General features: G+C 39.8%; 11 protein-coding genes across 11 annotated transcripts; 6 read left to right on the top strand and 5 right to left on the bottom strand.

Annotated features, from left to right (window-relative positions):
* Window positions 1–1,970: 1,970 nt before the first annotated feature.
* RO3G_13244 (uncharacterized protein) lies at window positions 1,971–6,694 on the top strand (the record flags this gene model as incomplete). Its single annotated transcript, XM_067667828.1, has 5 exons — window positions 1,971–2,025; window positions 2,078–2,334; window positions 2,481–2,887; window positions 2,941–3,139; window positions 3,194–6,694. 5 exons carry the CDS (start codon window positions 1,971–1,973, stop codon window positions 6,692–6,694), a joined length of 4,419 nt encoding a protein of 1,472 aa, XP_067523929.1.
* Window positions 6,695–8,646: 1,952 nt separating this feature from the next.
* RO3G_13243 (uncharacterized protein) lies at window positions 8,647–9,367 on the bottom strand (the record flags this gene model as incomplete). Its single annotated transcript, XM_067667827.1, has 2 exons — window positions 8,647–8,965; window positions 9,018–9,367. 2 exons carry the CDS (start codon window positions 9,365–9,367, stop codon window positions 8,647–8,649), a joined length of 669 nt encoding a protein of 222 aa, XP_067523928.1.
* A 433-nt stretch (window positions 9,368–9,800) lies between these two features.
* Window positions 9,801–11,654, bottom strand: RO3G_13242 (elongator complex protein 3; the record flags this gene model as incomplete). Its single annotated transcript, XM_067667826.1, has 5 exons — window positions 9,801–9,829; window positions 9,880–11,239; window positions 11,290–11,514; window positions 11,572–11,582; window positions 11,633–11,654. The coding sequence occupies 5 exons, from the start codon at window positions 11,652–11,654 to the stop codon at window positions 9,801–9,803; spliced, it is 1,647 nt and encodes a 548-aa protein (XP_067523927.1).
* Window positions 11,655–12,466: 812 nt separating this feature from the next.
* On the top strand, window positions 12,467–13,343 carry RO3G_13241 (uncharacterized protein; the record flags this gene model as incomplete). The annotated part of the gene is made up of 2 exons (XM_067667825.1): window positions 12,467–12,550; window positions 12,726–13,343. 2 exons carry the CDS (start codon window positions 12,467–12,469, stop codon window positions 13,341–13,343), a joined length of 702 nt encoding a protein of 233 aa, XP_067523926.1.
* A 508-nt stretch (window positions 13,344–13,851) lies between these two features.
* Window positions 13,852–14,589, top strand: RO3G_13240 (uncharacterized protein; the record flags this gene model as incomplete). The annotated part of the gene is made up of 1 exon (XM_067667824.1): window positions 13,852–14,589. The coding sequence occupies one exon, from the start codon at window positions 13,852–13,854 to the stop codon at window positions 14,587–14,589; it is 738 nt and encodes a 245-aa protein (XP_067523925.1).
* Window positions 14,590–15,078: 489 nt separating this feature from the next.
* Window positions 15,079–16,189, bottom strand: RO3G_13239 (uncharacterized protein; the record flags this gene model as incomplete). The annotated part of the gene is made up of 6 exons (XM_067667823.1): window positions 15,079–15,340; window positions 15,402–15,511; window positions 15,562–15,715; window positions 15,766–15,837; window positions 15,909–15,992; window positions 16,044–16,189. The coding sequence occupies 6 exons, from the start codon at window positions 16,187–16,189 to the stop codon at window positions 15,079–15,081; spliced, it is 828 nt and encodes a 275-aa protein (XP_067523924.1).
* A 1,131-nt stretch (window positions 16,190–17,320) lies between these two features.
* On the top strand, window positions 17,321–18,634 carry RO3G_13238 (uncharacterized protein; the record flags this gene model as incomplete). The annotated part of the gene is made up of 2 exons (XM_067667822.1): window positions 17,321–17,447; window positions 17,508–18,634. The coding sequence occupies 2 exons, from the start codon at window positions 17,321–17,323 to the stop codon at window positions 18,632–18,634; spliced, it is 1,254 nt and encodes a 417-aa protein (XP_067523923.1).
* Window positions 18,635–19,218: 584 nt separating this feature from the next.
* RO3G_13237 (uncharacterized protein) lies at window positions 19,219–20,389 on the bottom strand (the record flags this gene model as incomplete). The annotated part of the gene is made up of 5 exons (XM_067667821.1): window positions 19,219–19,439; window positions 19,500–19,662; window positions 19,721–19,783; window positions 19,837–20,018; window positions 20,143–20,389. The coding sequence occupies 5 exons, from the start codon at window positions 20,387–20,389 to the stop codon at window positions 19,219–19,221; spliced, it is 876 nt and encodes a 291-aa protein (XP_067523922.1).
* A 445-nt stretch (window positions 20,390–20,834) lies between these two features.
* Window positions 20,835–21,002, top strand: RO3G_13236 (uncharacterized protein; the record flags this gene model as incomplete). Its single annotated transcript, XM_067667820.1, has 1 exon — window positions 20,835–21,002. The coding sequence occupies one exon, from the start codon at window positions 20,835–20,837 to the stop codon at window positions 21,000–21,002; it is 168 nt and encodes a 55-aa protein (XP_067523921.1).
* Window positions 21,003–21,870: 868 nt separating this feature from the next.
* RO3G_13235 (uncharacterized protein) lies at window positions 21,871–23,471 on the top strand (the record flags this gene model as incomplete). Its single annotated transcript, XM_067667819.1, has 2 exons — window positions 21,871–22,795; window positions 22,894–23,471. 2 exons carry the CDS (start codon window positions 21,871–21,873, stop codon window positions 23,469–23,471), a joined length of 1,503 nt encoding a protein of 500 aa, XP_067523920.1.
* A 766-nt stretch (window positions 23,472–24,237) lies between these two features.
* On the bottom strand, window positions 24,238–25,196 carry RO3G_13234 (2,3-diketo-5-methylthio-1-phosphopentane phosphatase; the record flags this gene model as incomplete). Its single annotated transcript, XM_067667818.1, has 5 exons — window positions 24,238–24,616; window positions 24,671–24,808; window positions 24,859–24,920; window positions 24,976–25,068; window positions 25,122–25,196. 5 exons carry the CDS (start codon window positions 25,194–25,196, stop codon window positions 24,238–24,240), a joined length of 747 nt encoding a protein of 248 aa, XP_067523919.1.
* Between the last annotated feature and the right edge of the window lie 1,711 nt (window positions 25,197–26,907).

Raw genomic sequence — 26,907 nt, 5'->3', positions numbered from 1 at the left:
TTTTTGGTTGTCTCTGTCTCCTTCAGGTTCAATTATTCTTGGGCGGCCTATAGTCTTGAACAATGAATCTGAGTTCTTTTTCTAAGATTTGTACCATCTCTGTATTGTTCTTGGCTTCAATTTAAGATCTTCAACTACATCCTTCGCTCTGTTTCTAGGGTGAACATCGACCAAGTGCAACTCATTACTTGAACCATGCGACATTTTTTTCCTAAAAAGTGTGATCAGTTAGACATGAAAATACAAAACAAGTATACTATTCTCAGGTCTAAAGGTCGCATTCTAACAAACTTTACAATACAATTTACACATGAAAATGACAAATTAATGCGACATCCATTCCTGAAAATAGCGTACAAAAAAAAGTAAGAAATGTGATTTGCTAGGGCGATTGGGAAATCTTATTGGACGAATGAATGTTTTTTTAGGCACAATTCCCAACGAGATACTGTGAGCTAGACATTCTGAGAATTATTGGTGTAGATATATAACAAGGAAATGGGACTCAAAAAAAAAAAAGAAAAAATAAGCATGTGTCTCCACTTAACTTTATATCCATCTATTAAAAGAAATGCCTAATCATTTTTTTTGAAACGGTTTACAAAGAATTCCATAACGTCTCATTGGGATTGTGCCTAAAAAAACATTCATTCATCCAATAAGATTTCCCAATCGTCCTATTTTTTTTTCTTTTTTCTTTCATTTGATGTATTCCCATATTTTTTAACAAAGCGTCATTTCAGCTTTTACAAGACCATTTTCTACTTTGATCATTTTTTAGATGCAAATAAGGAGCTTTAAAAGATAGCTGTCGGGTACAGATTATGCTTGGTTCCTGACAGCGATTTTCTTTTTATGCGGAGTACGTAATTTACTAAGTTGCCAAGGAAACCAAAAAGATTTGACAACCAAAGAATAATGCACATATTCATAAAATAATAATTCATATTGACAAAATCATAATACTTTCTTATAGCTTCATCATGAGCCATTTATAGCTTACGCATAATAATAATCAGATTACAAATAGAATCGTTGGCTGCTTACTTTCTTTTTGCATTCAAAAAATTAAGTCATACTTTATAAATTCTGACACAGATCACGGATTCAGACATCATTTCAGTCACCAGATTCAAATAGATCAGCTTGAGATTCTATGACAAAGCCGAAACAAAAAAAAAAAAAAAAAAAAGAGAGAGAAATTGAAGGAAATACGACTTGTTTTGTATGTTTTTCAAAAATGTCAAAAATGTCTGTGTCCTATCTACTTTCTCAGCAACAATCATGTGAGGTTTTGTATATAATCGTGAAACGCTATCCCCAACCCCCTCTGACAGCAACTTGTCATTTACTCTAAACAATCATCGGTGCAACTGACTGGATAACTTTTTTTGTTTACAGAGTGTAAATTGTGGAACGATTCTTTTTTATCTGCGGCGGAGACAAATATTTTAAACTTCGCAAAATGTTTCTACCGTCCAAACGTACACAGCTTCACTTTCAGTAAGTTGATAACATAACAAGGAAATACGAGAAAACAAATAGGAAAAAGAAATGAAAGAAAAGGGAAAGAAAGTGAAGAGAGAGAGAGCGAAAGAGTTATATTTAGAAGAAGTAAGACAAAAAAAAGTTTTACAATGAAATTAAATGTGTTTATTTTCCCCTTTTTTTTACTTTTTTACACAATTGCCTAAAAAGGAGCTTTTTGCATGCATTTATATTTAGTGTAATTCTTTTTTTTTTATATTCAGTTCCCAACTTTCTTCTTTTCTTTTGACTTTTTTTTTTCACTCTCTTATATTTCTTTTACGCTTTTTAAACTTTATTTTTTTTTTCCTTCTTTTATATTACAAAGCATAAAGAGCAAAAAAAAAAAAAAAGCTTTCTATTTAACGACTAAAAAAGAGAAAGAAATCCTTTATTTTTTTTATTTTAAAAAATCTAATTCTAATATTTAACTCACAATAATAATGAGTGGAGGTAATATTAAGGTCGTTGTACGTTGTAGACCTTTAAATTCTCGAGGTAAATAGGAAATTATGTAACATTCAATAGAAACTGACAAGACATACAACAGAAAAGGCTCGAGGAGCTACAAGCCTTATTCGAATGGAAGGCAACAAAACTATCATCACGAAACCAGCAACTCAGGGACCAAAACCGATGCCAGAAGAAGTAAAAGCATTCACATTTGATAAATCTTATTGGTCTGCCGATGTCAATGACCCAGATTATGCAGATCAAGAGTGTGTTTATAATGACCTTGGAAAAGAATTGTTGGATCACGCATTCGAAGGATATAATTGTTGTATTTTTGCATGTCAGTTCAAAAACGTAAAATGACGTTTTTTCCGTTTATTTTATTAAAAATTTAATTTTATATTAAAAAAAAATAGATGGTCAAACTGGTTCTGGAAAATCATATTCGATGGCAAGTACACGGATTGTATGGATTTATAGAGCCTAACATAATGTATTAGGTGGGTTATGGCGAAGACAAAGGTATCATACCAAGAACATGCTCAGAATTATTCGACCGCGTAGCACAAAACAAGACAGACACAAAAGATTTTCGAGTGGAAGTATCTTATATCGAAATTTATAATGAAAAAGTAAAAGACTTGTTAAATCCAAGTAATAAAGCCAACCTTAAAGTAAGAGAACATCCTGTATTGGGTCCTTATGTTCAAGACCTTTCTCGTTTGGCTGTCAGCTCTTTTAAAGACATTGATCAATTGATGGATGAAGGAAATAAGGCTAGAACGGTCGCTGCTACCCAAATGAACGCAACCTCTTCTCGTTCTCACGCAGTATTCACCATCTTTGTCACCCAACGTATTCAAGATCCAACCACAAAACAAACGGCTGAGAAAGTAGCCCGTATTAGGTAATAAGAGAGGATGTACACTGTCTGTTGTATACTAAGCCCAAAATTCATAGTTTGGTTGATTTGGCTGGTAGTGAAAGAGCCAACAGTACTGGAGCAACAGGTGTTCGTCTCAAGGAAGGCGCCAATATCAATAAATCTTTAACAACCTTGGGTAAAGTCATTGCTGGTCTTGCTGACCAAGCCTCGGCTGAACCTAAAAAGGGCTCCAAAAAAGCAAAAGATGCTTCACATATACCTTTTCGTGACTCTGTAAGATTCCATTTGATTCATTTGCCATGAAAAACTGACTGTAGTCAATCATAGGTATTAACGTGGTTACTCAAAGACTCCTTGGGTGGTAACTCAAAGACATGTATGATTGCCGCCATTTCACCAGCAGATTATGATGAAACGCTCAGTACACTACGTTATGCTGATCAAGCCAAGAAGATCAAGACCAAGGCTGTGGTGAATGAAGACCCGAGTGCAAAAGCAATGCGTGAATTGAAGGACGAAGTCGAAGCACTTCGTCAGGCATTGATGGTGTATGCTCCTGCTGAAGTAGAAAAGATCACAGCCACTGCTAAAGGAAAGAAATCTTCAGCCAAACCATCCACAACCTCCTCCACCGCAGCAGCTTCCAACAGTACTGCAGTAGCCGCACCCTCAGCCAATTTGAAATCGTCAGTGGTATTCACGGATGCCTCTGGTAACACAACGCAGTTGACAAAGGAAGAGATGGTCGAACAGCTGCAGACGACCGAGAAGCTGCTGGGCGAATTGAACGAGACGTGGGAAGAAAAATTACAGAATGCGGAAAAGATTCACCAGGTGAGAGAAGAGTCACTGAAGAGTCTGGGTATCACCATCGAAAAGAATCAGGTGGGTCTGTATACACCCAAGGAAATACCTTATTTGATCAATTTGAACGAAGATCCGTTGATGTCCGAATGTTTAATGTACAATATCAAACCTGGTATCACTCATGTCGATCGTTTTATAGAAGACTGCGAGACAGCAAGTACTCGAGCGGATGGCGCATATGTCATTCGATTGAGCGGCTCCAACATTGAAGACAATCACTGTTATTTTGAAAATTCAAATGATTCAGTCATTTTGTATCCCAGAGAAGGCTGTACGACCATGGTCAATGGTTTACGTATCTCAGAACCCAAGAAGCTCAAGAGTGGTTACCGTATCATCTTGGGTGACTATCATGTATTCAGATTCAATAACCCAGGCGAAGCCAAGAAAGAGCGCGAGAGCATGATCTTGACAGAAAGCATTGTTCGACCGGAAAGTAGAGGACCGCCTTCACCCGTTTCACCCTCTGAAGAACGAGAGATGACGATGTCTCCACCCTTAGCTTCTGAAGTCATGGATTGGAACTTTGCTCGACGAGAGGCCATGCTGAATACCTACATCAACGATCCTAATTTCAACAACTTTACCGATCAGGATCTCGATAAACTCTTTGATGAGGTAGCCAAAGTACGCGTGTTACGCAAACGTCAATCTACAGGCTCCGACACGCTTTCCCGCCGAACTTCATCCTCCTCTGTTCGGAAAAGTGTTTATTCAACCACGGCCTCCTCGGTCTTTTTGGACGATGATGGATACTACACGACAGATTCGAGTACCATTTCTTCTTTATCGGAAGATGAACTTGCCCACTTGGATAGTAAACAGGTGCAGGAATACGAACACCACCGCAGAAAGTATGAAGCCAAGCTACGTCGTCTGTCCCGCCGCTTTTCCGCGACTCCGGCCTTGATGTTTTCGCCTCGTGAGATCGCGCTTGGCAAGAAGGTCATTGCCCACTGGAAGAGAATGAGAAATGTGACGATGGCACAAGTGATTTTAAGAAACGACGTTTATGTCCAACAAGCCAACCAGCTGGCCAAGCAATCCAACAAGGACGTCTTTTATCAATTCGCTATTGTCTATCACGACGATTTCATCTCATCCTCTCACTGGGAAGCCGCTAGCTCATCCCATCACCGATGCGGCATTGATACAGATCTGCTCAAGGAAAAGAAGCCGTGTGTGGGCATCCAGGTGATTGATTACAAGCATCAATCGACCTATATTTGGTCCGTAGAGAAATTTGCTACTCGTCTTCGACATCTTCAAGGCTTAAATTTTGTCACAGACTCAAAAAAACATCTCAAGGGTGATGACTTGTTTTATAATTCCAACGTGCCTTCTTATGTCTTGGTCGGATTGGCCAAGGTACCTCTTAAAAACTTGGCAACACAAGTGCCTGTAGAAAACCAAGTCTCGGTTCACTGCAGGAGTACAGGACGATTGATGGGTAAGCTCAAGGTGCTGATTGCTCCGATCGCAAGGTCTGTCAGGAACCCCAATCGTTCGGAGGGAAGTGAAGATGGTCACTTTTCCTTTGACGAAGAAAACCCCCGTGACCTGTTACACATCGGACAGCAATTGGTCTTTGAGATCTCTATTGTTGACATGACTGGATTGGATCCCAAGCTCTTTTCTCGGGTCCATGCTCAGTTCCGTCTGTCTAGTTTTGGAAACAACCTGGAGGGCGTGTTTGCGTCAGACTCGATGGAAAACAGCCAGGAGGACAAAGCGATCGAGTTCAATTATCACCAGACGCTGTCCATGGCCATCACGGAAGAGATGCTTGATATCATCCATGAAAAAGACATTGTGTTTGAGGTTTACGGTAAACCAAAGAAGGCTTATCTCGATTCGCTCATGATCTCAACCGAGCCACAGCAGCAAGACGACGAGAACAAGGCCATCATTCCCCCCAAACGGTCGCAAGATGTGCTTGCCCGTATTCAGATTTGTGAGATCACACCCGAAGGGGACTACAAGCATGTGCCCATCGAATCCAACGAACGCAGCAGTGGTATCTTTTCACTTCAGCAAGGACAGCAACGACGTCTGATCCTCTCTCTCGAACATGCAACAACACAACCTGAATTGAACCTCGAACGCATCGTGGAGGTCAGGCTGGGCCATGTTCGTTTGGTGGACATGAAGGGCCGAGTGATCGAGTCCCCACCGTCCGCTCAATCCGACATACTCTTGAAACTCATTGACTCCAAGCGCAATTCTCAAGCAAGCGAGACAGATTATCAAAAGCTAAAGGCCGAGTGCTCCTGGGATAGCTCGTTACACGACACACGCTTGCTGAACGCTGTGACTTTGAATGCGCACAAGGTGCTCTTGACCCTGACCTTTATCGTGCGCAACCAAAGCCAACGCGAGATCAAGTTTGAAAAGGAAATCGCGGTTCACATCAAGGATCACAACAAGGCTGTGAGCATCAAGAAGAAGACGGCCAATCAGAATAACAACAAGCGAGGTTCCTCTATTCTCAACTTCTTTTCCATCAAATCAGGTCATGCCAAGGCCCATGTGTCTTGTATCTATGTAGTGGATTATCATGCAGAACTCTTTGGTATTCAGGATATCTGTAAGCAAGACTTACCCTCGCGTATCTTGAGCATCTATGATAACCATCGACAAAAGATGTTGCAAAGAGAAGAGGTCGAAGCAACACGATACAGGTTATACCTTGATGAGCAATTGGACCGATTATGTAACGAAAACGCCCTCGATCCTTCCACGATCGCTCAACCTAATCTGGAGCATGTGTTGGCCCTTTGGAAGAAGAAGGAGAAGGAATTACCACCGGCTACTGCCAATCCTACCATTCGAAGATGGGCTCCTCGTGTTCATCAGATCCTGATGAATGAGCACACGATTGCTAAAAAGGGCTTTTTGCATCGCAAGAATGATTCAGAGGGCAAAGAATGGGAAAAGTTTTGGTGTGTGCTTGTGGGGTAAAGGATAAGAAATGAAGATGGAAAAGACGTCACTAACGGTTGTTGATAGAAATTATATGTTTATGTATGAGGATCAATCAGAGATCCATGAGGCGGACGTGATTCACATAAGAAATGTACATAAAGAAGATGGCAATACGATGGTAAGGAAACATAGAAACACTTGGTTCCAATACTAATCTTCAATAATAGAAATCAAAGACTTTTTTCACAATTGATACCCTTTATACTTCGCATACACTTCAGGCGCAAGATAATGCTACCATGATTGAATGGGTGAACATGATTGATAAATTGTCGCGCTTCTATGGTTAAGGCTCTTTATATAATTTATTAGATATTATGCTTATGTATTTTTAACATGCCCATTTACCTACTCTTATATATTGTATACTTCATATTAATTAAAATTATATGAGGATTATGAAATTTGTTAAAATTACTTCTTTATGTAGAATAATATGTATAAATATATGTTTTCCCCTCTTCTTTTTAAATATCCACTGATGATGATTGATTTGTTTTCTAGTGTCACCACTGACACTTGTTTTTGTTATTTCAATACACGCGTCTTTTTTTCTATTTCAGATTTATTCATAGCAATCAAGTCTTCAATCTATGCTTGAAAATTAAAAGACGCCTTTTCAACAACCAAAAGCTCACCTTTTTTTCCATGTCGTCGTCCGAATCAAACAATGAATGCCCAGGATCACTTGTCAGTTTCTATATCAAAGCATGAGTACACCACTTTGAGACAGACTTAAATCTCACTCGAATCTTTCTCCGCTTCTTGGGTAAAGGATTCTTTTGCAATGGATCCTCTTTTGTATTCACTTTGATCTGATCGATGTTCATCTCAGGTGGCCATCCTCTATAAGCATTTTTTTTATGTTACTACCTCTCACAGATCGCGAAAATGCATCTACTCTATAAAAGAACTGATATCGTACCGTTCCTGTAATGAAGACGCAGAAGTTTTCTTTGACTGGGTCTATGTTTTAAACGTGTTGGTTAAAATGATAAGAAAACCAGACGATTTATTCACGTTCGCAAGCACCTTGCTCGTCAGAGCAGCAGGTCCTGGTGATCCTGTACTTTGTTTTCTAGCAGCAGAGCGTGTAATACGTCTATGATCTATGCCAACGATTTTTCGCTGATTGGTATCTTGACCTAGTGTCTGTGCATTCATACCGTCCTGAAGCATACGCTGTTGAACATCTTTCGGACTGCAAGAAAACAAAGAGTGATTCATGTTGACTTGTCCCATCCTGTTTACCTTTCTTCCTTTTCACGCCTTTGGCTCATCATGGTTAGCGAATGTATGCGACTGACAAGCTGCTCTTGTTCTTTCGGCCATTCTTCCTTGTCAGCAGAATGATCCAGTCTAACAAGCGTTGATGCACATGGCCAAGAAGTGTAGAAAACTGAGAATGTTACCTATTTTGTTCCTGAAATGTGTTTTTGTTAAGGCGTATAAAAGTAAGGAGTACAATGCAAGCTTTTTTTTTTTTTTTTTTACCTCATTGTGCTTTTGAAGCTCTTTCATAGCATATGTGTCTTTGGGATTTGATAGTGATAAACACGTGAGTACATTGACTAAAATAATACAATTTGATTGATCACACAGACTTACAAGAGTGCTCACTGACCATTGTTTCAATCTCCTGAATGCTATCTTTTTAATTTAGCAAGCACATGCCCATTTTACAAATGCCCATGCCTTTTCAAAAGATGCTTTAGTGAGCTCTTGTGGCTCTGTGCAGAAAGCTTGACGTCTTGAATCAATTTAGAGGTGTTGGCGGCAGAGATCATGCAAGCTTCTATATTCCCAAGCAACTCTTTGACATGAACCGCCATCGCGTTAAAGAATCCATGCTGAGATGCCAGTGTGGTTTTTATCCCGGCTAAAGAAACAAGGTCAGGACATGCATGGCTGAACGTTCATCATCATGTTCACTTGCCCATCTTTTGATGATGCTCACCCAAAAAACAAACTACATCCGACACATGCTGTTGAATGACAGCGTGATTGTGTGCTACACTTTGCAATTCCTGATGCATACCCTGACCATGGCGTTTCACTTGATGCCATAATCGTTCTTTGAATCCAGTCAGCTTGGTTGATTTAGCCTTGTTTTTTTGAATGTCTGAAATACAGATGCTACGGAGTGTTTCATCTGGGTCCTTTGCTTTCTCAACTTGCTGTACGAACCCCTCCAAGCTGTTCAACACGCACTTTAAAGCATTCATCTGCCCGTTCAATTCATCCAACCTAACAAAATGATGTGGGATACCACCAGGAGTCCTGTTCCATACCCATTTACCTTGATCCAAGCGCACGGTATCGAATAGTGCCTACCCGGCTCAGACTGGTTTCTATCGCCTTCTTCTTCTGATCGTCCTCTCTCTCTCTTTGGACATGCTCTAAATGATTCTTGAGCGCTTTTGCCTCACGAGAGACCTTGGCATACACCCTTTCTTGTTCAGCAGCCTTTTCTTTAAATGAATCCACCAGTCGAACGACAGCATGATCAAACGCTTGTTCCTCACGCTTTTTCTTGGGTATCTTAAACAGAGCTTGGCTTAATGCGCGACTGGATAGTGCTGGTTGCTTGACAACGTTCTGGTCGGATGAGTTGGTGGATTGCTTTCGATTCAGCACGTCATGCATCATTTCAAAGTCACTTTTTTTCTAAAGGCACACATCGTCAGCTTCATCGCTGGGATCGTGCTCTTTCTTACAGTGATCAGTGAGCTTGAGCTTTGTGGGTCCTCTGCTGTGTAGCGATAGAAAGAAAAGGACGTTTAGGTCTTTTAACAGGTACCTTCTTTTTTTATATACTTTTTATAGGGTCTAAAGATGAATTGGGCGATCGAAGTGTGCCTTTTGAAGTTTGAAAGAGACTTGTTTTCCAAAATGGCAACTTTTTGTGAGGTAATCCTGGTGCTTTGGATAGTTTAGATAAAGTCTTATCTTGCTCTTTCTCTATTTTCTCGTCAGTAGACATTGAAAATAAAAGGAAAAAAAAAAAAGAGATTTTATTTTTATTTTTAAAATATTCATGTTATATACACATTTTTCATCTTCTAATTAAATTATGACTACATTAAACAAGCATCTTTGACATGTATGGACCTGTGAGATAATGATTAGTAAAATAGAGGTAGGATATGGATTCTCTTTACCATCCAAATGGTAGCCAAGCTTGGCATAGTAATGTCTTACACCAACACCAGAGATAACACTCAACTTGACACTTCCATGTTCTTCTCTTGCAATACGTTCTGCTTCCTCCATCAGCAAGGTACCAAAACCTTGATGTTGGAATTTAGTAGGATCACGATCATGCATAGGCACAACCGAACCATAGACGTGAAGTTCTCGTACAATCGATGAAGGTCCTGCGGTCAATTCGGGTCTGAATGTCTGTGGTGAACACTTTCTTAAACGCAGCAAGCCGACCAAGATGTCTTGTTCGGGATCTTCATAGGACAAGAAGGTTTCCCAACCACCATTGGCCACATAATCACGACGAATCAATTCCACTTGATCTGGTTTGATCTTTTGATGAATTTCTGTGATACCGACTTCACGAGTACGTACATCACGACACTCTGTACCCAAGTCCTTCATACGATTCAAAGCCAACTCACGCAAGTTGCCATGTTCGACACCAGAGGTGACGAGAGGCATAGGGATATCACGTTGAACACGATAGACACGAGTCCATGGAGGCACAAGAGCTAAGATACGAGCGACCAGATCGACCAAGGCATTGGGTGTGTAGTTTTGGTATCTCTTGGTTCTCCAGAGTTCATAAAGACCTGTGCCACGAATGACGAGGGTAGGATAGATCTTGAGACCATCGGATCTGAAGGCTGGGTTCTCAAAGTATTCCTTGAATTGCTCCATGTCTCTTTCCATACCCACATTGGGTAAATCGGGCATCATGTGTGACACGACCTTGAATCCAGCGTCTTTGGCCATCTGGAAAGATTCTGTGACAGCCTTGACGGTGTGGCCTCGATTGGTGTCTCTGGCCACATCCTCATACACACTCTGCACACCCACCTCCAGACGAGTACAGCCGTATCGAAGCATCTGACTCAAATGAGGCTTCAGACAATAATCAGGTCTTGTCTCGATCGTGATACCAATACATTTTGTTTGACTCTGCTGTGAATAGCGAACGGCCTCATCCAGGTTGTTACTCGTATGGCCTGAGAGTGCGTCATGCAGGTTTTGGATAAACCAGTTTCTGTAATCCTCAGAGAGCGACATGAATGTACCGCCCATGATGATGTATTCTACTTTATCGACACTGTGTCCCAAGCTACGAAGTTGATCCACACGACCTCGGGATTGTTCATAGGGATCATAACGAGCACGGATCGCACGCATCGAGGTGGGTTCGTATCCGGTGTAAGATTGTGTAGAATATTCAAAATCAGAATCAGGGCCACCAGGGCAGTAGACACAAATGTTGCCAGTCATGGCAATATGAGGACATCGATGCGGTTTACACATCACAGCTACAACGGCAATCTACATACAAATTAGTACTTGTTTTAAATCTCTTTCCACAAATACTTTACACCTGAGGCTGTTCGGATAGGCTTTGCTTTCAATTTAGGTAAAAGAGCTGCCTTGTGTTGTTCAGGAATAGCTGCAATGATTTCTACTAGTTTGGGTTGATTCTGTAACTTGTTTCTTCGAGCCGCTCTATTTTTTATGCCGTTCAAGTTGACGTCTTTTCCTGCTTCGGCTGCGGCAACAAGTTCAGCTACGATTTCTGAACATGTTCGAACTAAAAGTTCTGCCTATAAAAAAAATTATTATAAACCTTGCTCTAATCGGCTACTGCTTCTTTGGTATACCTGAGAAGGACCTAAATATAAATTTGAGTATGATTGAACTCAGGCATCTATCAAACATTACCTTTCTTGTTTTTACTGGACATTATTGCAAGTGATTAGAAGAGAGAGAGAAAAAAAAATTGACAGGTCAAGTTTTTTTTTTTTTTTTTTTTTTTTTTTTTCAGAAAGTGACGGTTCTCTAAATTCGAGTCATAGGAGCCAATCATATGTTGTTGTGCTTTTTCATTGCTTATATTTTTTTTTTAAAAAAGAAAAACAAAACAAAAGGTAATCTTGTTTACTGAAAGCAGAATGTATCTTGGATGCATGAGCCATACTGGATGAATTGAAATTAGTTTAAATCCGAAACTTGTTTTTTGACTTTCCAGTAAGGGATGCTTTCAATTTATCTATTTTAAACAACTCAGACACATGAACCTTAATTTCCTACTGGCAACCATCCTCTGCAAGTTTTTTTTCATCACAAAAGCCAAATTGATACTGTAAGCTGCAAAACGTTGATGACGTAGCAAAGGAAACCGCTTATGTTCTACGCATCCTTTTTCTTTTTCTCTCCTTTTTCAAACAGGACTTGATATACCCACATGACTCAAGCCTCAGGCCTTTTTGTTTTCAATGGTTTTAAAGATAAAAAAGAAACAAGTTCAGTGAAAGGTTGGCTGATGAACGTACATTCATTTCGAGACACGAAAAATGCAGAGAGTGTATTAAACATCGTCGATGCGGATAATAACTGGTAAAATCATTGAATTATTCATAAGACAAAAAGGTTTGCTTATGCACAACTAGCATTTCGATAGAACAAACAAAGAGAAAGGACGGTCGACCAGGAAGCATACGTTCAGTGGATAGTATTAATTTAGATGAACTCATCAATGCCAATTATACAGCAGACATGGACGACGAAACTGATTTACCTGATCTGGCTAATTTGGATATCATTGACGATTCAACAGAAGACTTTTGGAAACTAAATTCAGTAAGAAAAGAACAAGAACGAGACAAGGCTGTCAATTAACTTGGCTTTGTAGGTTGATGAAACAGCGAGTTCTTTTGATGGTGGATTTAATGAATTTGTCACAAAGGTTGGGAGAAGAAGAAGAAGAAAAAAAAAAAGGAGAACAAAAAAAAAAATTTACAGTCCTTTGTCATAGCCTGTAGAGTTGTGGAGTACAGTCAATAACTCAAAGCCAACGAAATCCATTATAAATAACAAAGGTAGACAGAGTGAACCAAAAAAAGACATTGATCTGAAAAGTACTTTAGCAACTCTCCGTAAACGATCCGATAGCTTAAGTAGTGACAATAGTTTTAATTCTCAATCGACCGTGACGCAGTATGCCAAATACGGTGTGACGCCTATAATTTATCCGTCCGAATCCTCTTCCTCATCTTCCCGTCCTGTGAGTCGATTGAGTGATTGTTCTGCCGGCAGTCTTGCTTCCTCTCCCCGGATGCGATCCAATACACCCACGCCGAGTAAATCAAAGACAAAAAAGGAAACCAGGATCCCACTGTCTAACCGTGCATCCTGTATTCCTTCTTTGACACCGCCAAAACCCCACACGACTTCATTTAAAATACCCAATCAACGAACAAGCCACATACCCACCCCAAGACCTTCATCCCCATCCACTCGTATCTCACGAAGTCCAACGCCCTCGAGACTATCCTTTTCTCAAGAAGAAAAGAAAAGACCCAGTGGTCTTCGTGTGCCCAACATAAGAACCTTGAGCCGGATTGGTAAACCCAATCAAAAACAAAATTCATAATAAACATCTTGATTCTCATTTGACAACGTGGAAGGATTCGTCATGATTCTGTTCATAAAAGGAAAATAGACCGCGATGTTTTGACTCAAAACTTGGATCGGTGTTTAAATAATGCCTTTTTTTTTGTTTAAGAAATTCACAATGAATTAATAATCAATGGCTTCAAGCATCATTGAAGCCAAAAATGACGATATCATCATCTCCTTCTTTTTCTCTTTTCTTGATTGTCTTTGGGATGACGTTGAAGATGTGAGACATACAGAAAGGACAGATCGAGTTATTTTTATCCGATGAGTCAAAACGACAGAGGGGCCAGAGACATTTACTCAACTCCGATTAACGTGTGTAGAAAGAGGGTTTCCATGGTAACGCAGTAACACAAACTAACCGGTGTCGCCGAGTCTCAGCTTACAAATAGCCCCTTAATTCGTATTTTTCCTTTTTTAGAACCCACAAGAAAAAAGATATAAAACCACACCTCCCTTTTCTTGCTGAGCTCTTTTTCAACATGTTTTCAGACTACAACTTCGTACCAGACCATTCACCTGCCTTATCCACACCTTATCTGGATCCCACCGTCGACACACCCTTCACACCACCTTATTTTGCATCGGATACCATCTCACCCTATCTAGCCTTTGCTTCTTTTAACAACACACCTATTTTGAAGCAAGATGTCTGTCTGGCGGGTTATCTCAACCAGGAAGACACAGCGGTTGAATTCAGCGGTGATCCCACTCAGCTGCTGATTGATAAATCCAAGACACCTCAATTATTACCTCTGGTCAACTTCTTTTCAGAACCGTCCACATCCGGTCTTTTCCCACCACTGGATTCCTCTCAAGAATCATCGAAGGTAGTTCACCAAGAGCAAGCATTGGATGAATTCAGCGAGTTGATGCACCTCAGTACGCCTCTGAGCGACACACAAGACAAGCCAAAGAAGCGTGGAAGGAAAAGGATGGAAGAGAGAAAGAAGACGAAGGCCTATGAATGCCCTTACTGTGATCATGTCTCCAAGCGTCGTTATAATCTAAGTACACACATCAAGACCCATGACAAGAACCGTGTCAAGGCATTCGAATGTTCCCAGTGCTTCAAACGCTTTGATCGTCGTCATGATCGAGATCGTCACCTGGCTACTGTCCATCGCACCGATCGATCCTTTGCTTGCAAAACTTGCTCGGTGCGTTTCAGTAGACGTGATGCACTGGATCGTCATGTCGAACAACAACATGATGACTAGAGACAATGGATACCTAATAACAGCCACCCCTCCTCTTCTTTTCCTTATCGCAGCAGGAAAAATAATTGAAGCTTTTGAAAAGTTCATGTGTAAATACACCACCCAAATCCTCTCTCCCCCTTTTTTATTATTATTTGGCTTTTTAAGCTATGGATTGAACGGGACTCTTGAAACCCTGTTCTTTATATTTGAAATCATTGATAACGTTGAACAATGACACTATTTAATAAACCTGCTTCCTTGATTGTTTGATTATTATCTTCGAGTGATTGTACTGGAAATGTGGTCTGAAGGATATAGTGTCTATTGTTGTTCCTATTTCTTTAATAACAGTCAATCACAATCCAACCCTCCCTGTTTCTATTTACGCTTCAATGTACTGTCGAATGTCACCAATCGTATGTGTATGATTCAATTTTGCAATCAGCCTGCTTATCCATCAGTCTCTTTTTTTTTTTTTTTTTTTTTTTTTTTTTTTTTTTTTTTTCATTACCTCGATCCATCGCCGAGTCGAATTTGAATCGATGTCACTGGTTGAGTTGGATCGACTGTGACGGATGGAATCAAAGAAGGTGCACTGGTAGATTCAGTCACTGGCGTGGTAGGCTCACTGCCTAATCTATGTCCAATCCCTTCAAATGGCTTGGGTGGTGCCTTAGGAGGAGGAATATAATCCTCCTCTTGACGCTTAATCACCCGTACTTCGACAGGTTGTCCATGTTGCACATCAAGTAAAGAAAGTGGGGCACGTCTTTTCATATGGATTAAACAAACTCTCTCTTTTTTTTTTTTTTTTCTTTTGTTGTATTTACCCACTGTGAATGGCTGTCAATAGATGCTGATTCGCGGGATTAGAATATTCGTAGAGTGGTCCATCATCGACACTGAATCCATTACGCCAAAAAGTTAAATGTCTTATAGCCTATGAACCATGTTTTAATATACACAAACAACACAGTCTAGATAGCATACGGGTTCCAATTCTTCTTCTTCTTCTTCTTCTTGATTTATTATGGATTGACTGGAGGGTTCATCTTCACTTCCTAATCGATAACCAGTTCCAGTATAATATTTAGGTTTCTTTCTCATCGTATCCATTTCTTCTTCTTCTTCATAGGTGCCACCTCTACATGAAATAAGTACTACTTTATCATCAAGACCCGTCTTATTCCTTACTCTTCTGCTTTCTTCAGTATATCATCCACTAAACTATGTCCCTTTTTATTTGGACCTTGAACCACCATGCCACTATGATTATCATTTAGTCATCATCTTCAAACCCCTTTTCGGTATCTCACGATTTTTCTCCACCCGCATACAGGTTCTCATGTTCATCGCTATCCGAATGGCTCTCTTCCGCTTCTGCCTCATCAACAAGATCTCTCATTGTACGAAATTTGGAACTATCCAACATGTCAGTTTCTTTTTTTTTCTCTCTCTCTGCTTCAACTTACAGAGAACGGGTCTGTTTTGTTTTATGAGCTGGTGTGTCTGCTGTAGAGTCAGAGTGTTTTTCAAAATATTGAATGAGAGCACTTTGTAAGTCCCACTGTGTCGACTCGAGAAAGAACCGAGCTTGGGTTTCAGTCGCTTGCGTCATGTTTATGAACTGAGCAATAGAGTCACTTTGATCACTCATGCTTAAAAGACTTTTTTTTAAAAAAAAGAAAAAAAAATACACCTTCTTTTTGCTGCTTTAATGTCGGAGTTATTATAAACCCAAAAGCTCAAATCCAACCTTCTTTTCATGCACATCTTGACTCAGAATCCGTCCCCTCTTGATCCATTTTTAAGCGTTCTCAGTGGCTGATGTCAATCAAGGAGGATGATCTCTCGAGATGTGTTGTAAGGATCTTTAGGTTGATGAATACAAGACAGAGCGTGAGGATCTTGTAAGAAGAGAATCGAAAAAGTGACACAAAAAAAGTAAATATTTTTAAATTTTCAATTGAACTTTTTTTTTTCAATAAAGAGAATGAGGATTGTAAACTAATATTTTTAAGTGATTGAATAATAACTTTGGTATTAAGAACAATAGAGTGATTTTTTAAACACAACACTAGTCAAGATGGCCAACTATTTTAATAGTGAAAAATTCCAGCTTTTCAAAAGACACATGCATCCTTTTAAAGAGTTGATGATAAAAGCCTCTCATGAAAGATGAGCTTGGATAGTCATCGCCATGACTGCCTTTTTCTGATGAATGACCGTTTAGAAGCCATGCATGTGTCGTAAGCCATTGTTCTGCTGCTGTGGCTACCTTTACTTTCTTGCGATCCAATGGGGGTGCTTCTCTTTTGAATGGATTAGAGAATGACTCGTTTTGAGTAAAATGGCACAGACAAGGATTATAAACACTTTGTACAAATAGACTACATGAATTCACAATAAAAAAGGAATCCCTGCATAAAAAAAGGGGGACCAGAGCATGAAACAAAGGGGGAAAATGCACTGCGGTTGTAAAAGAATGTGAATTAGTTCATAATTGATTTAGATAACACGCGCTGAAAGACAAATTCAAATAATGGATGAAAGGGTGTCACTAATAAATTCATGTGATAAATACACGCACATGAAAGTGCCTGACTAACTGAGTTTCAATTGTTTTTTCTTTTTGGTTGAATAAATGAAGCACCTTTTTTTTTTTTTTTTTTTTTTTACTTTTTATTTGAAAACATAAACAAATAAACATAAAATGATACCAAGAATAGAAATAAACAATCAACAAACAATGCCTGGACCACCATCACCCACACATTCATTTGTATCTTCTTTTTCATGGATGGCAGAAAAGACATCAAGCGAATTGATTCCAATGTTAAAGAATGCATATCATACACTGAAGGATAAAGAAAAAGGTATAACACAAAAAAGGAAAACAAAGCACTGAGCCCATTGGATAGATTTATTACTTGCAGCCGAATTAGGAAAGTCATTGTTGGAACATAATCTTCAATTGAAATCAAGTTATGATTCACTCTTAAAAAAATCAACCACACCACCCATTTCACCCTCTTCATCCACTTCAACCAAATTCACCGACAAAGACGACATGAGGTTCATACCATCCCATACTGCGTGTGAAGCTATGATTGACGTATTAGAAAAGAAGAATGTTGAATTAACCAGAAAGATCGAATTGACCGTGAAAGCACAAGAAGAGCTCAAGCATCCAAAGAACATCAAACGATTAAAAGACGAAATCTGTTTTTTAAAGAGTCAACTCGATATCGCATCCACCAAAATTCAAGAACTACAAGACATGCGTTCGAGGCAAAAGCATCCAAAAGTCCGACGAGCGCCAGAGAAGGAAGAGGAGGAGGAGGATGTGATAGAGAGACTGTATGAAACGTTGGATCAAAAACGAGAAGAGAAGGCATCGGTCCATCGATCCAAGTTGGAGCTGGAGTCCAAGTTGGCTGTGACCTTGAAGGACCTGTGTGAGCTGAAGAGACAGTACGACTCCTTTCAATTCACCCTCCAAGATTTCGAACAACTTCAACAGGCCTATGAGCGTCAAAAGGCGCATGTCGAAGAATTAAAGAGCAGCCTGGAGGAGCATCGGGTGATGGTGCAGAAGTTGAACGGGGAGCCTGATTCGGTGCCGCTTGTTCCAAACATGAGTCTTTTGAGTGAATTAGAATACCACTGGTTAAAATCACCTTCTGTCATTCTCTCCAAGGTCACCGGTCTAGACCAGCAGGTGATCGATGAAGCCTTTGATTTCATGAGTCAAATCGAAGCGTCGTCACAAAGTGCTTCCTCGTCTTCACACCCTGCCTCATCACAGCCTGCTTCCTCTTACCTGTCGAGTGTTTACTCTTTAGCAGATGATCTGCTGTCATCACCAGACGATCGTTATCCAACCCTCGATCTCTATCCTCATCTACCGACAAGACTTTGTTTTCTGGAACTGGAGCCTTTGAATTTCATAGAAAGATTAAAAAATCACATTCAAAAATTATTTAACCTCGTTTGGAAATGGTGTCGATTTTCAATGGTTCTCACGACGGTGCTAGTCATCAGTGCTTGGCAAGGTCCTTGATGATGTGTAATTTATTGATAAAATGTATTGTTATTAATAATAAAAATGATGATCGATTGACACAAATGGTCTCTCTGCTGCCAATCTAAACTTGCTCATCATTTCCCTCCACTTCTTCCTTCTCGATCTCCTCTCCTGTCCTCCTCGACCTCCTTCCTTTCGGTTGTCTTTCACAATACTCTCTTGTTGAGGATCATAGGACATCAATTCTTGGTTGTAAAGCTCATATAAATCAATACGATCACTACCACAGGAGGACAGCGTAAAACATGCACTCTCTTCCTCACTCTCCCTTGTGCGTTTGAAAACAACGGGTGACTCGTTTTCTTTCTTTGGGATCAACAGTGTACTGGGAGCGATCGTGTTGGTTGGACTGTAATAGTGAGTGGTCATGTAGGAAACATCTTGAGTGAGTTGGATGTATTCTTGATTGATCCAATCTGTGGAACAAGGTAACCTGGTATTGTTTAGTTTGGATGGATAATGTAAAGCATAGAATCCAATAGACATGATAAAATAAAAGTAAAAAAAAAAAAAAGAGAGAGGCACCTTTGTTTTTGTTTTCTTATAAATTTGGAAATTTATTATTCAGAGTCACTTGCCAACGCACTAAATCCTCCGCCTGTAATCACAATGGCTGCCTTTGGTTTACTTTCTCCTTCAGGATCGATCTCCTCCTCTGATTGATTTCTATCCGCTTCAGCTACTCTTAATTGCTCATATTGACTGGTCGTAAAGAACCCCGGTGGTTTAAAGGACAGCAAGACCCTGCCATCGGCTGTAAGCCGTAAGATAGCATTGGCAGCTAATAAACAAAAAAAAGGTGTTTGTCAATGTTCAGAAGAAAATTTTTTTCCATCGTTACCTCGATAGACATCAGGTTGAGCAGCTTTTGCAGTATAGAACCCTCTGTCCTTTGCAAACTCTTCACAAATAGACCAGGCACTCCACTTGTAATCCTGTAGTTCATCAAGATCGATATCCGTAGGGGCTAATGATAGGATCTTTTCTAGAGGAACATGTTCTGCCTGTGAATGACAAGATCAGTTTCTTTTTCACGGTTATTTTAAATCTTATTTTTTTTACAAGATATTGAATAGCACTGTAAGGTTCTTGTACTTGAGCAATTGGATACATTCCTGAGAGTATCTAGATCCATCATGATAAGCACACGATTTACTCTGAATCACACTTGACTTTACCTGGAGTGATCTTGGTATCATGGCAGGGAACACCAGTCCAGGTGAATCACATAATCTGACGTTATCAGCAATATGAATCGTTTGGAAATGTTTGGTATGTCCAGGTGTTTTGCTTGCGCTGACCACTGTCCTTTTCATGATGCTATTGATCAAACTACTTTTACCCACGTTGGGATGGCCTACTAGGCCCAACGTAATATAGTCTTTATGTGGATGGATGGCTCGACTTGTTGTATTTAAAATCCCACTAAACGCATCATCTAATGTGGTTTAAGCAACCTACTTTGTACATCGCATCCTATTTACCTAACCCATCCATGCTCCCCGTGTCACTCTCATCGTCGTCCTCGTCTTCTTCCTCTTCAACATGAACCGCGTTTTCATCGTAACGGGTCAGGATAGCATCCCAATCGACCTCAACACCCGGTTTATGGCAAACATCGCGACACAAGGACAGTATGTTTTGAACCCCTTGCGCGTGGTAATAACGTCTTTTGGGTCTCTTTGCTTGCGTCTTGAGAGCATCTAGTAATCCTTTAGCACAACGAACCATCCCAGGGTGCCTTACATGTCACTGTGTCATCGATAAGCCTCTTGTCTCTTGGAAAACAACTAAAGGTGGCGATATGCAGCTTGGGAAAGGCCTGTTTGAAATACGCTTTCCAGGCAAACACGGTGAATTCGGACACCAAGTCCACCTTGTATCAAATGTCAGTGAGCACAGATGGTCGATGACTTGCGCGATTTACCTTGTTGAAGACGCCAATGATGCTCTTCTTGAGCTCACGCGTAACGAAATCATACAGGGATCGTGGGAAGTGAAGCAAAGGCTGTCGGATGTCCATCACGACCAAGATCACGTCACTTATTTCCAACACACGCCATCTAATACCAAAGGTTACTATTCGCTCTCTCTTTTTCGGTTGATCGCGCTACATACAACTGTCGCCAGACTTCCAGGTTACGTTCAAACCAACCCAGTCGTTCTTCTCCACCATATGTCTCCTCTATGCCTCTCATCCACCTCTCAAAGCTTTCCTCTTCGTGTCTTTCCACCTCTTCTTTTGACATGTCATAATCCCAATAAGGTCTTTTTGGAAAGTCAATCGATTCCTTTGCTGCTTCTACTTCGAGTGATTCCTGTGATGCCTATTCAGCGTACGTAAAAACGGTGTGTTCATATGCACTTGCCTTGGGTAAGCGCTGGAGTGGTTGCATACTTTTCAATCTCTCTCTTTCCACCTCTTGTGGCGATAACTTTTCAAACACGGATACCAACCTACAGTCCCATCAATCTCTTTTTTTTTTTTTTTCTATTCAGCCCCTTTACTAGTTTCAAACCTTTTTGTAGTAGTAGTATTATTGGAATCGTGTATAAAATCCTTGGTAGTTGTTCCGACACCCGTACTGGGTACAAAATGATCCGATAGATTGGTTAGTGGTTTGCTTTTACCGAGATAATCAAAGGAACTTGGATCTTGGTGAGAAGCTGGATGTCATAGATTAGTCTTTGCACTTTAGATGGAGGTGAACTAGAAACCTTTTTCTTGCTTTCTTGCATTTTTCTCTTGTAATTGCTGCTTCTTTTTTTTCCCGCTAAAAGGCACTTTTCTATGTTGTTTAGGCGGCATAATTGAAAATAAAGGGAAAAAAAAGAAGTTTTTTTTTTTTTTTTTTTTTTTTTTTTTTTTTTTTTTTTTTTTTTTTTTGGAAGAAAATAAACTAAAATGTTGACATAATGTGCGTGTGTGACATAAAGGTGATATAGACAGAATGTCACTCATTTTGATAAAAGCACGATATTCTATGTATCAAAAGGAAAAGAGCTTTCACTGTTGAATGAAACCCGTCACTGGACCATGTCATATCCTTTTGTTGATTGCTGTGAACAAGGGAAGGCAATAGAGAGAGAGCAGTCGGTGTTGTCCAACATGGATCGAATACAATCTATGCAAATGATGTGTGGAGGTGTTCACTTTTTTGACATCTGTGACTTTTCAATTTAATTAAAAAAAAAAATCGACCTGGGGTGAGATGATCCCTCTTTCTTTTTCGCTCGTCTTTCGAGACATGAATATCATCACCAGTCTACTTTCGAAAGCGATAGGCTTACCGGAACCTACCCTTCGACTCCTACTCACCATCCTCTTGGGCTACCCCGCTGCCCACTTTTACAAAAAACTCTATTGTTCTCAAGATTCCCCCAAGACAAGCCGAGCAGACCGCAATCAGTACATTCTCTGGACCGGTCTTGCCCTCAACTTCTTTTTCAACTCTTTCCAGATCGTTCACTCCCTGGTGACCATCACAGTTTCCTATGGACTCTGTCTTTTCTTGGGCGAACGTCTGCAGAACAGAACCTGGGCCGCCACGGCCGTCTGGGTGTTGAACGCGGTGTATCTGTTAGCTGGCTATTATTGGATGGAGACGGACGAGTATGACATCACGTGGACCATGACCCAGTGCATCCTGTGTCTTCGTCTGATGGGCTTTGGCTTTGACTATCTCGACGGCCGACACCCAGTCACGGTGGCCACGGCAGCCAAGCAAGCGAGCACAGAGGATCCGACCCAGGTGGCCATGCGACAGACGGAGCTGAAGAAAGCACCGGCTGCGCTGCCCTTGTCCTTCATGGCCGACACACCCCTCCCCCGCCTGCCCTCCTTCTCCTTCGTGATGGCCTATGCTCTTTATCCTGCTGCCTTTGCTGTCGGTCCTCAGTTTTCCTTTTCGCTCTATGACCAGTGGCTGGATCAAGTCGATCTCGAGCTGAGTCCAGAGGACAGGGAAGAAAAGGAAAGAGCTCAGAGCGCCTATGTGCTTCGTTCGGTGCTTTTGGCCATCGCCTATCTGGGTCTGCAGCAAGTCGTAGGCAGTCGGTATTCAACCGCCTATCTCTTGACCGAAGACTATCAATCCTTGTGTTTCCTGAAGCGTGCCTTTTTCTTTTGCTTGGCCGGTAAGTTTGCGTTCAACAAGTACATCGGGATCTGGCTGCTCACAGAAGGTAATGAAACAACATGACCCTGGATGACTGTATTGATCCATAGCATCTAGGTGCCATCGCTTCCTTTGGTATTTCCTATGACGGCAAAGACAGCAACGGACTGGCTCGATTCGGAGGATTGGCGAATACAGACCCTGGACGGTTTGAGACGGCAACCTCCATCGACCATGTGATCAGCGCATTCAACATCAACACCAACCTTTGGTCCAAATACTACGTCTTCAAACGTCTCAAATTCTTGGGCAGCAAATCCGCTTCTCAATTTGGCACCTTGGCCTTCTTGGCCATCTGGCATGGATTTCACTCTGTTTATTTCACCACGTTCTTGTTAGAGTTCCTCTTTGTGCTCTGTGAGTCCAAGCTGCGTAAACGCCTCGTGCCCCTTTTGGAACCTTACACTGAAAAGAATGAAATTTACTTTTATGCTTGGAAGTGTCTGGCGTGGGTGACGTGTCAAGTGACATGTGCTTATGGTATTGTCGGATTTGAACTCTTAAAGTTTGGTCGATCCTGGACAGCCTACAAGAGTGTTGGCTTCATTGGACATTTGGCTATCCTTGTTATCTTTGCCGCAGACAACTATTTACCAAGACATGCAAAATCATTGAAAACTAGAAAGACACAATAAAAAAGAATAGATAAATAGACTAGATAAACATTATATACAATCTTTTTTTTTTTTTATAAATAGATTCCTTTACTCTTCACTGCAATAAAAATCTTATGCTCAGGCTTTCCTTTGTCATCAACCTGTACATAACTCATTCAACAAGCCAAAATACAACGGATTGTCGGCTTTTAAACTCATCTGTTCTTACAGACTTTAACAAGAAACGTCTGCTTTGATAAACAAGTGAAAATTTTGTTCTTCAATTTGCAATGACATTTGATTACTCTTGTGAAATAGTTGAAAGAAAAAGACCATCACGTTCTTTGTATTCAGAGAACGGTATGGTAGCATCTGAAGTAGTCCAAAAAGCACAGTCTGTCACAGAGATGATCGTTGCCCCAACTGATCAACTTGGCCGTGGGCTGATTAAAGCTTCTCAAGAACCGGTGGCCATTGCGTACAGCATCATTGTTTCAATGAATGAGCCCTTTGGCTACCTACAGCAGAATACCTCAATAGTTCCTGATTTTTAGGAAAATAGTCAAACAAGCTACACAAATTATACACGGGGATCAGGTCTAGAGCATAGGCACTTGAATAAACTACCCTTGAAGGAAAGAATCATTGACTAGAGTGGGATCTACTTTTATTAGAGCGTCAGTAGATGCCACAACATAGTTAGACATTTGTGATCCATTGTATCAGATGAAGACAATAGGTTTAAAAAAGAAGTCGTTTACAAAACAGGCGATTCATTTAGGATAAAGAAGGCCAAAGGGTAATTTTAATCGATTTGATCAAATGAAGTGATGATCTTGAACTGTTCACTCTCAACATCCAAAGGAGCATTACCCGGACGATCCGAGATGACGACTTGATAACCAGCCTGATGAGCAGCGACGATTTCCTTGATGTTGTCAGAAACAAACAGGATAGAATGACTGCTTTTGTTGATTTCTTTAGCGATCGCTTCATACGATTCGGTTTGGACCTTTAAACCGATGGTGGTATCAAAATAACCAGAAAAATAGTTTGTCAGATCCCCCTTGGTAGAGAAACTGACAAGTAACTTTTGGGCAGGCACACTTCCAGAAGAATAAATGTAAATCTTTTTGCCTTGAGAGATCCACTGATCAAACTTTGGAACGACATCATCATAGATACTAAAACAGAGTGTGAGCAAAAGGGAGGGGTAACGATGTCAAAACACAACTTACACACCGCGAAGTTCACCTGATTCATATCCTTCCTTCCACATGTATCCTTGAAAGGCCTTCAGGGCACCGATTTTACGATCTGCTTTCACTTGCCATTTGATATTCTTGATAATGCTGGACTTGATCTCTTCTGCAGATCTATAGACATCGTTTTATTAATCAGCTTTGGCTATTGTTGTTGTTTTTACCCTTCTGATTCAGTAGGAATCAAAACAGCTTCAGGTAAGTTGTCTTTTACGTCTTTTTCAGCCTAAATCTATATTTAATTGCAATAGAAAAAAAAAGGTGGGGTTATTGCTGTTTACTTGTTCTCGAAGCAATTCAATATAAGATTTCAATTCTGGTAGATCCCAAGTACGATCAAGGAATGCTTTACAGCCACTTACAACATAAGGAAACTATAAAGAAAAAAATTAGTGCTTGGCCCGAGATTTTTTGTTCATGTATTTACCAAAGTTTCTTTTACAAATGTAATAGGAGTAATAGTTCCCTCAATATCAACAACAACTGTATCGTAATTTGACATGCCTTGAAAAAAAAAAAAGAAAAAAAAATCACTTGGATTTCAACGCCAACACGAAAAAAAAAATGCGCTGTGGTTTAAAGCAAGCAAAACGACATGCAGTGTAAGCTTTTTTTTTAATTATAAAAAGCAGAAAGCATGTCTCTGTTGGTAAGCTGTAAGCAAGTCATTGTATTTTATTCAGTTTGATTTTATTAGCTTCTACACATAAGACTTTAGGTCTTGATAAGGCTACACAAACACGATATTTAGTCTATGTATATGTTTCTTGGGCTTTTACTAGCGATATAACACTATGAAATAACTACCACATCATGCGCACTTGCACGTCAAGCCAATGTGATATATATATTTAAATAAATCCGTATATAAAAGTACTTTTTAATTCCATTTAATGGGCAAATCTTTCTCATTGAATCATTTCTGGTTATCTATTAAAAAAATAGAAACGCAAATCACTAGTAAGCTGCTAAAAGCCCAATTATTGGAGTTATGGGGGTTATTGTCATTGTCAATATTAAATATATAAATATTCATAAAGTGTACATGCATATCATCCTGTGCTTTTGGTGTGAAGCTTTTCTACTGCCTATTTTGCTTTCTATCTTTTCTCTTGATCACACGTCCGTATCATCATCGGAATCACTGTTTGGTGATTGAGAAAAAGATTGATTAATACTTAGCAGTCAATCAAGCTGCTGGTGAAGACTATTGGATATATCCTACAAGAGAGTAAGATTTTAGCACTTGTAATGGCATTTTGAGGATTTGCTTCAACTTACCTGACCGATCCATAATTCAGAAAGAAAAAATACCTTTGTACCTTTCTTCTTTCTCTTTGAAACAAACCAAGAAGTAACGTACTAAATTCAACGTTAATAACATTAACGAAAATCATTCTGAGCCAGTTTCATACTGAAGCTTCGTTTTTATATTGACAACAAAGCATACTAGAAATACATGTGTGAATAAAATGATCTATGTTCGCAAGCTGTATCATTCATTATCAACAAGATGCTGTACATATTCAATTTAATGCAATAAAGAAGGTTTTCAAGAAAAGAAAGGGCAGATAGCGTTGGTTTTGATAAGTCGATACATATAGACGATGTAAATTGCTTGAGTTTGTATAAAGCATAATCTAAGTATTTTTTTTTCTGAAATAGTCTTTTAGATATGAATCCTTTTCTGACCCAATTCCCAATTATACTACAACTTATCAGAATAACCATCTTTCTGGTCACTCATGCCCTGATAAAACTGGGCTATACAAGAGTATCCTTTGTTTCAAGAGTAAAAAGGTCCTTTATACTGCTAAAAACTCAACTTTTTAACAATTCCAATAAAGAAACAACAGTGATTTAGTTGATAATAACCATTTGGAATCACAAGAAGTTTATAGCGATACTGCTTCTAGATTATGAAACAAGTTTCCTTTCTTTAAAAAAATACAAAAACAACCCTGAGACGCTGAATGACAGAAAACTTGAATATGCATATAATAATGCCATTTCACCCAACTTGGCCCCTAATACACAAAATTAAATAAGGCATTTTAAAGATTTGAAGAAATAGGGCCTGGAAAATTTTTTATTGTGTACTAAACCTGAAAACAAAGCATGGCGTAAAAGAGCCTTTACCACTTCATCTCTACCTCTAACACCAGCAATTGTGTCATTTTTTTTTATTAAATTATTCTCAAAAAGTGAGTGAA

The sequence above is a fragment of the Rhizopus delemar genome, genomic scaffold (assembly GCF_000149305.1).
Source record: "Rhizopus delemar RA 99-880 supercont3.11 genomic scaffold, whole genome shotgun sequence".
NCBI lineage: Eukaryota > Fungi > Mucoromycota > Mucoromycetes > Mucorales > Rhizopodaceae > Rhizopus > Rhizopus delemar.
This window is presented reverse-complemented; position numbering and strand designations above follow the sequence as displayed.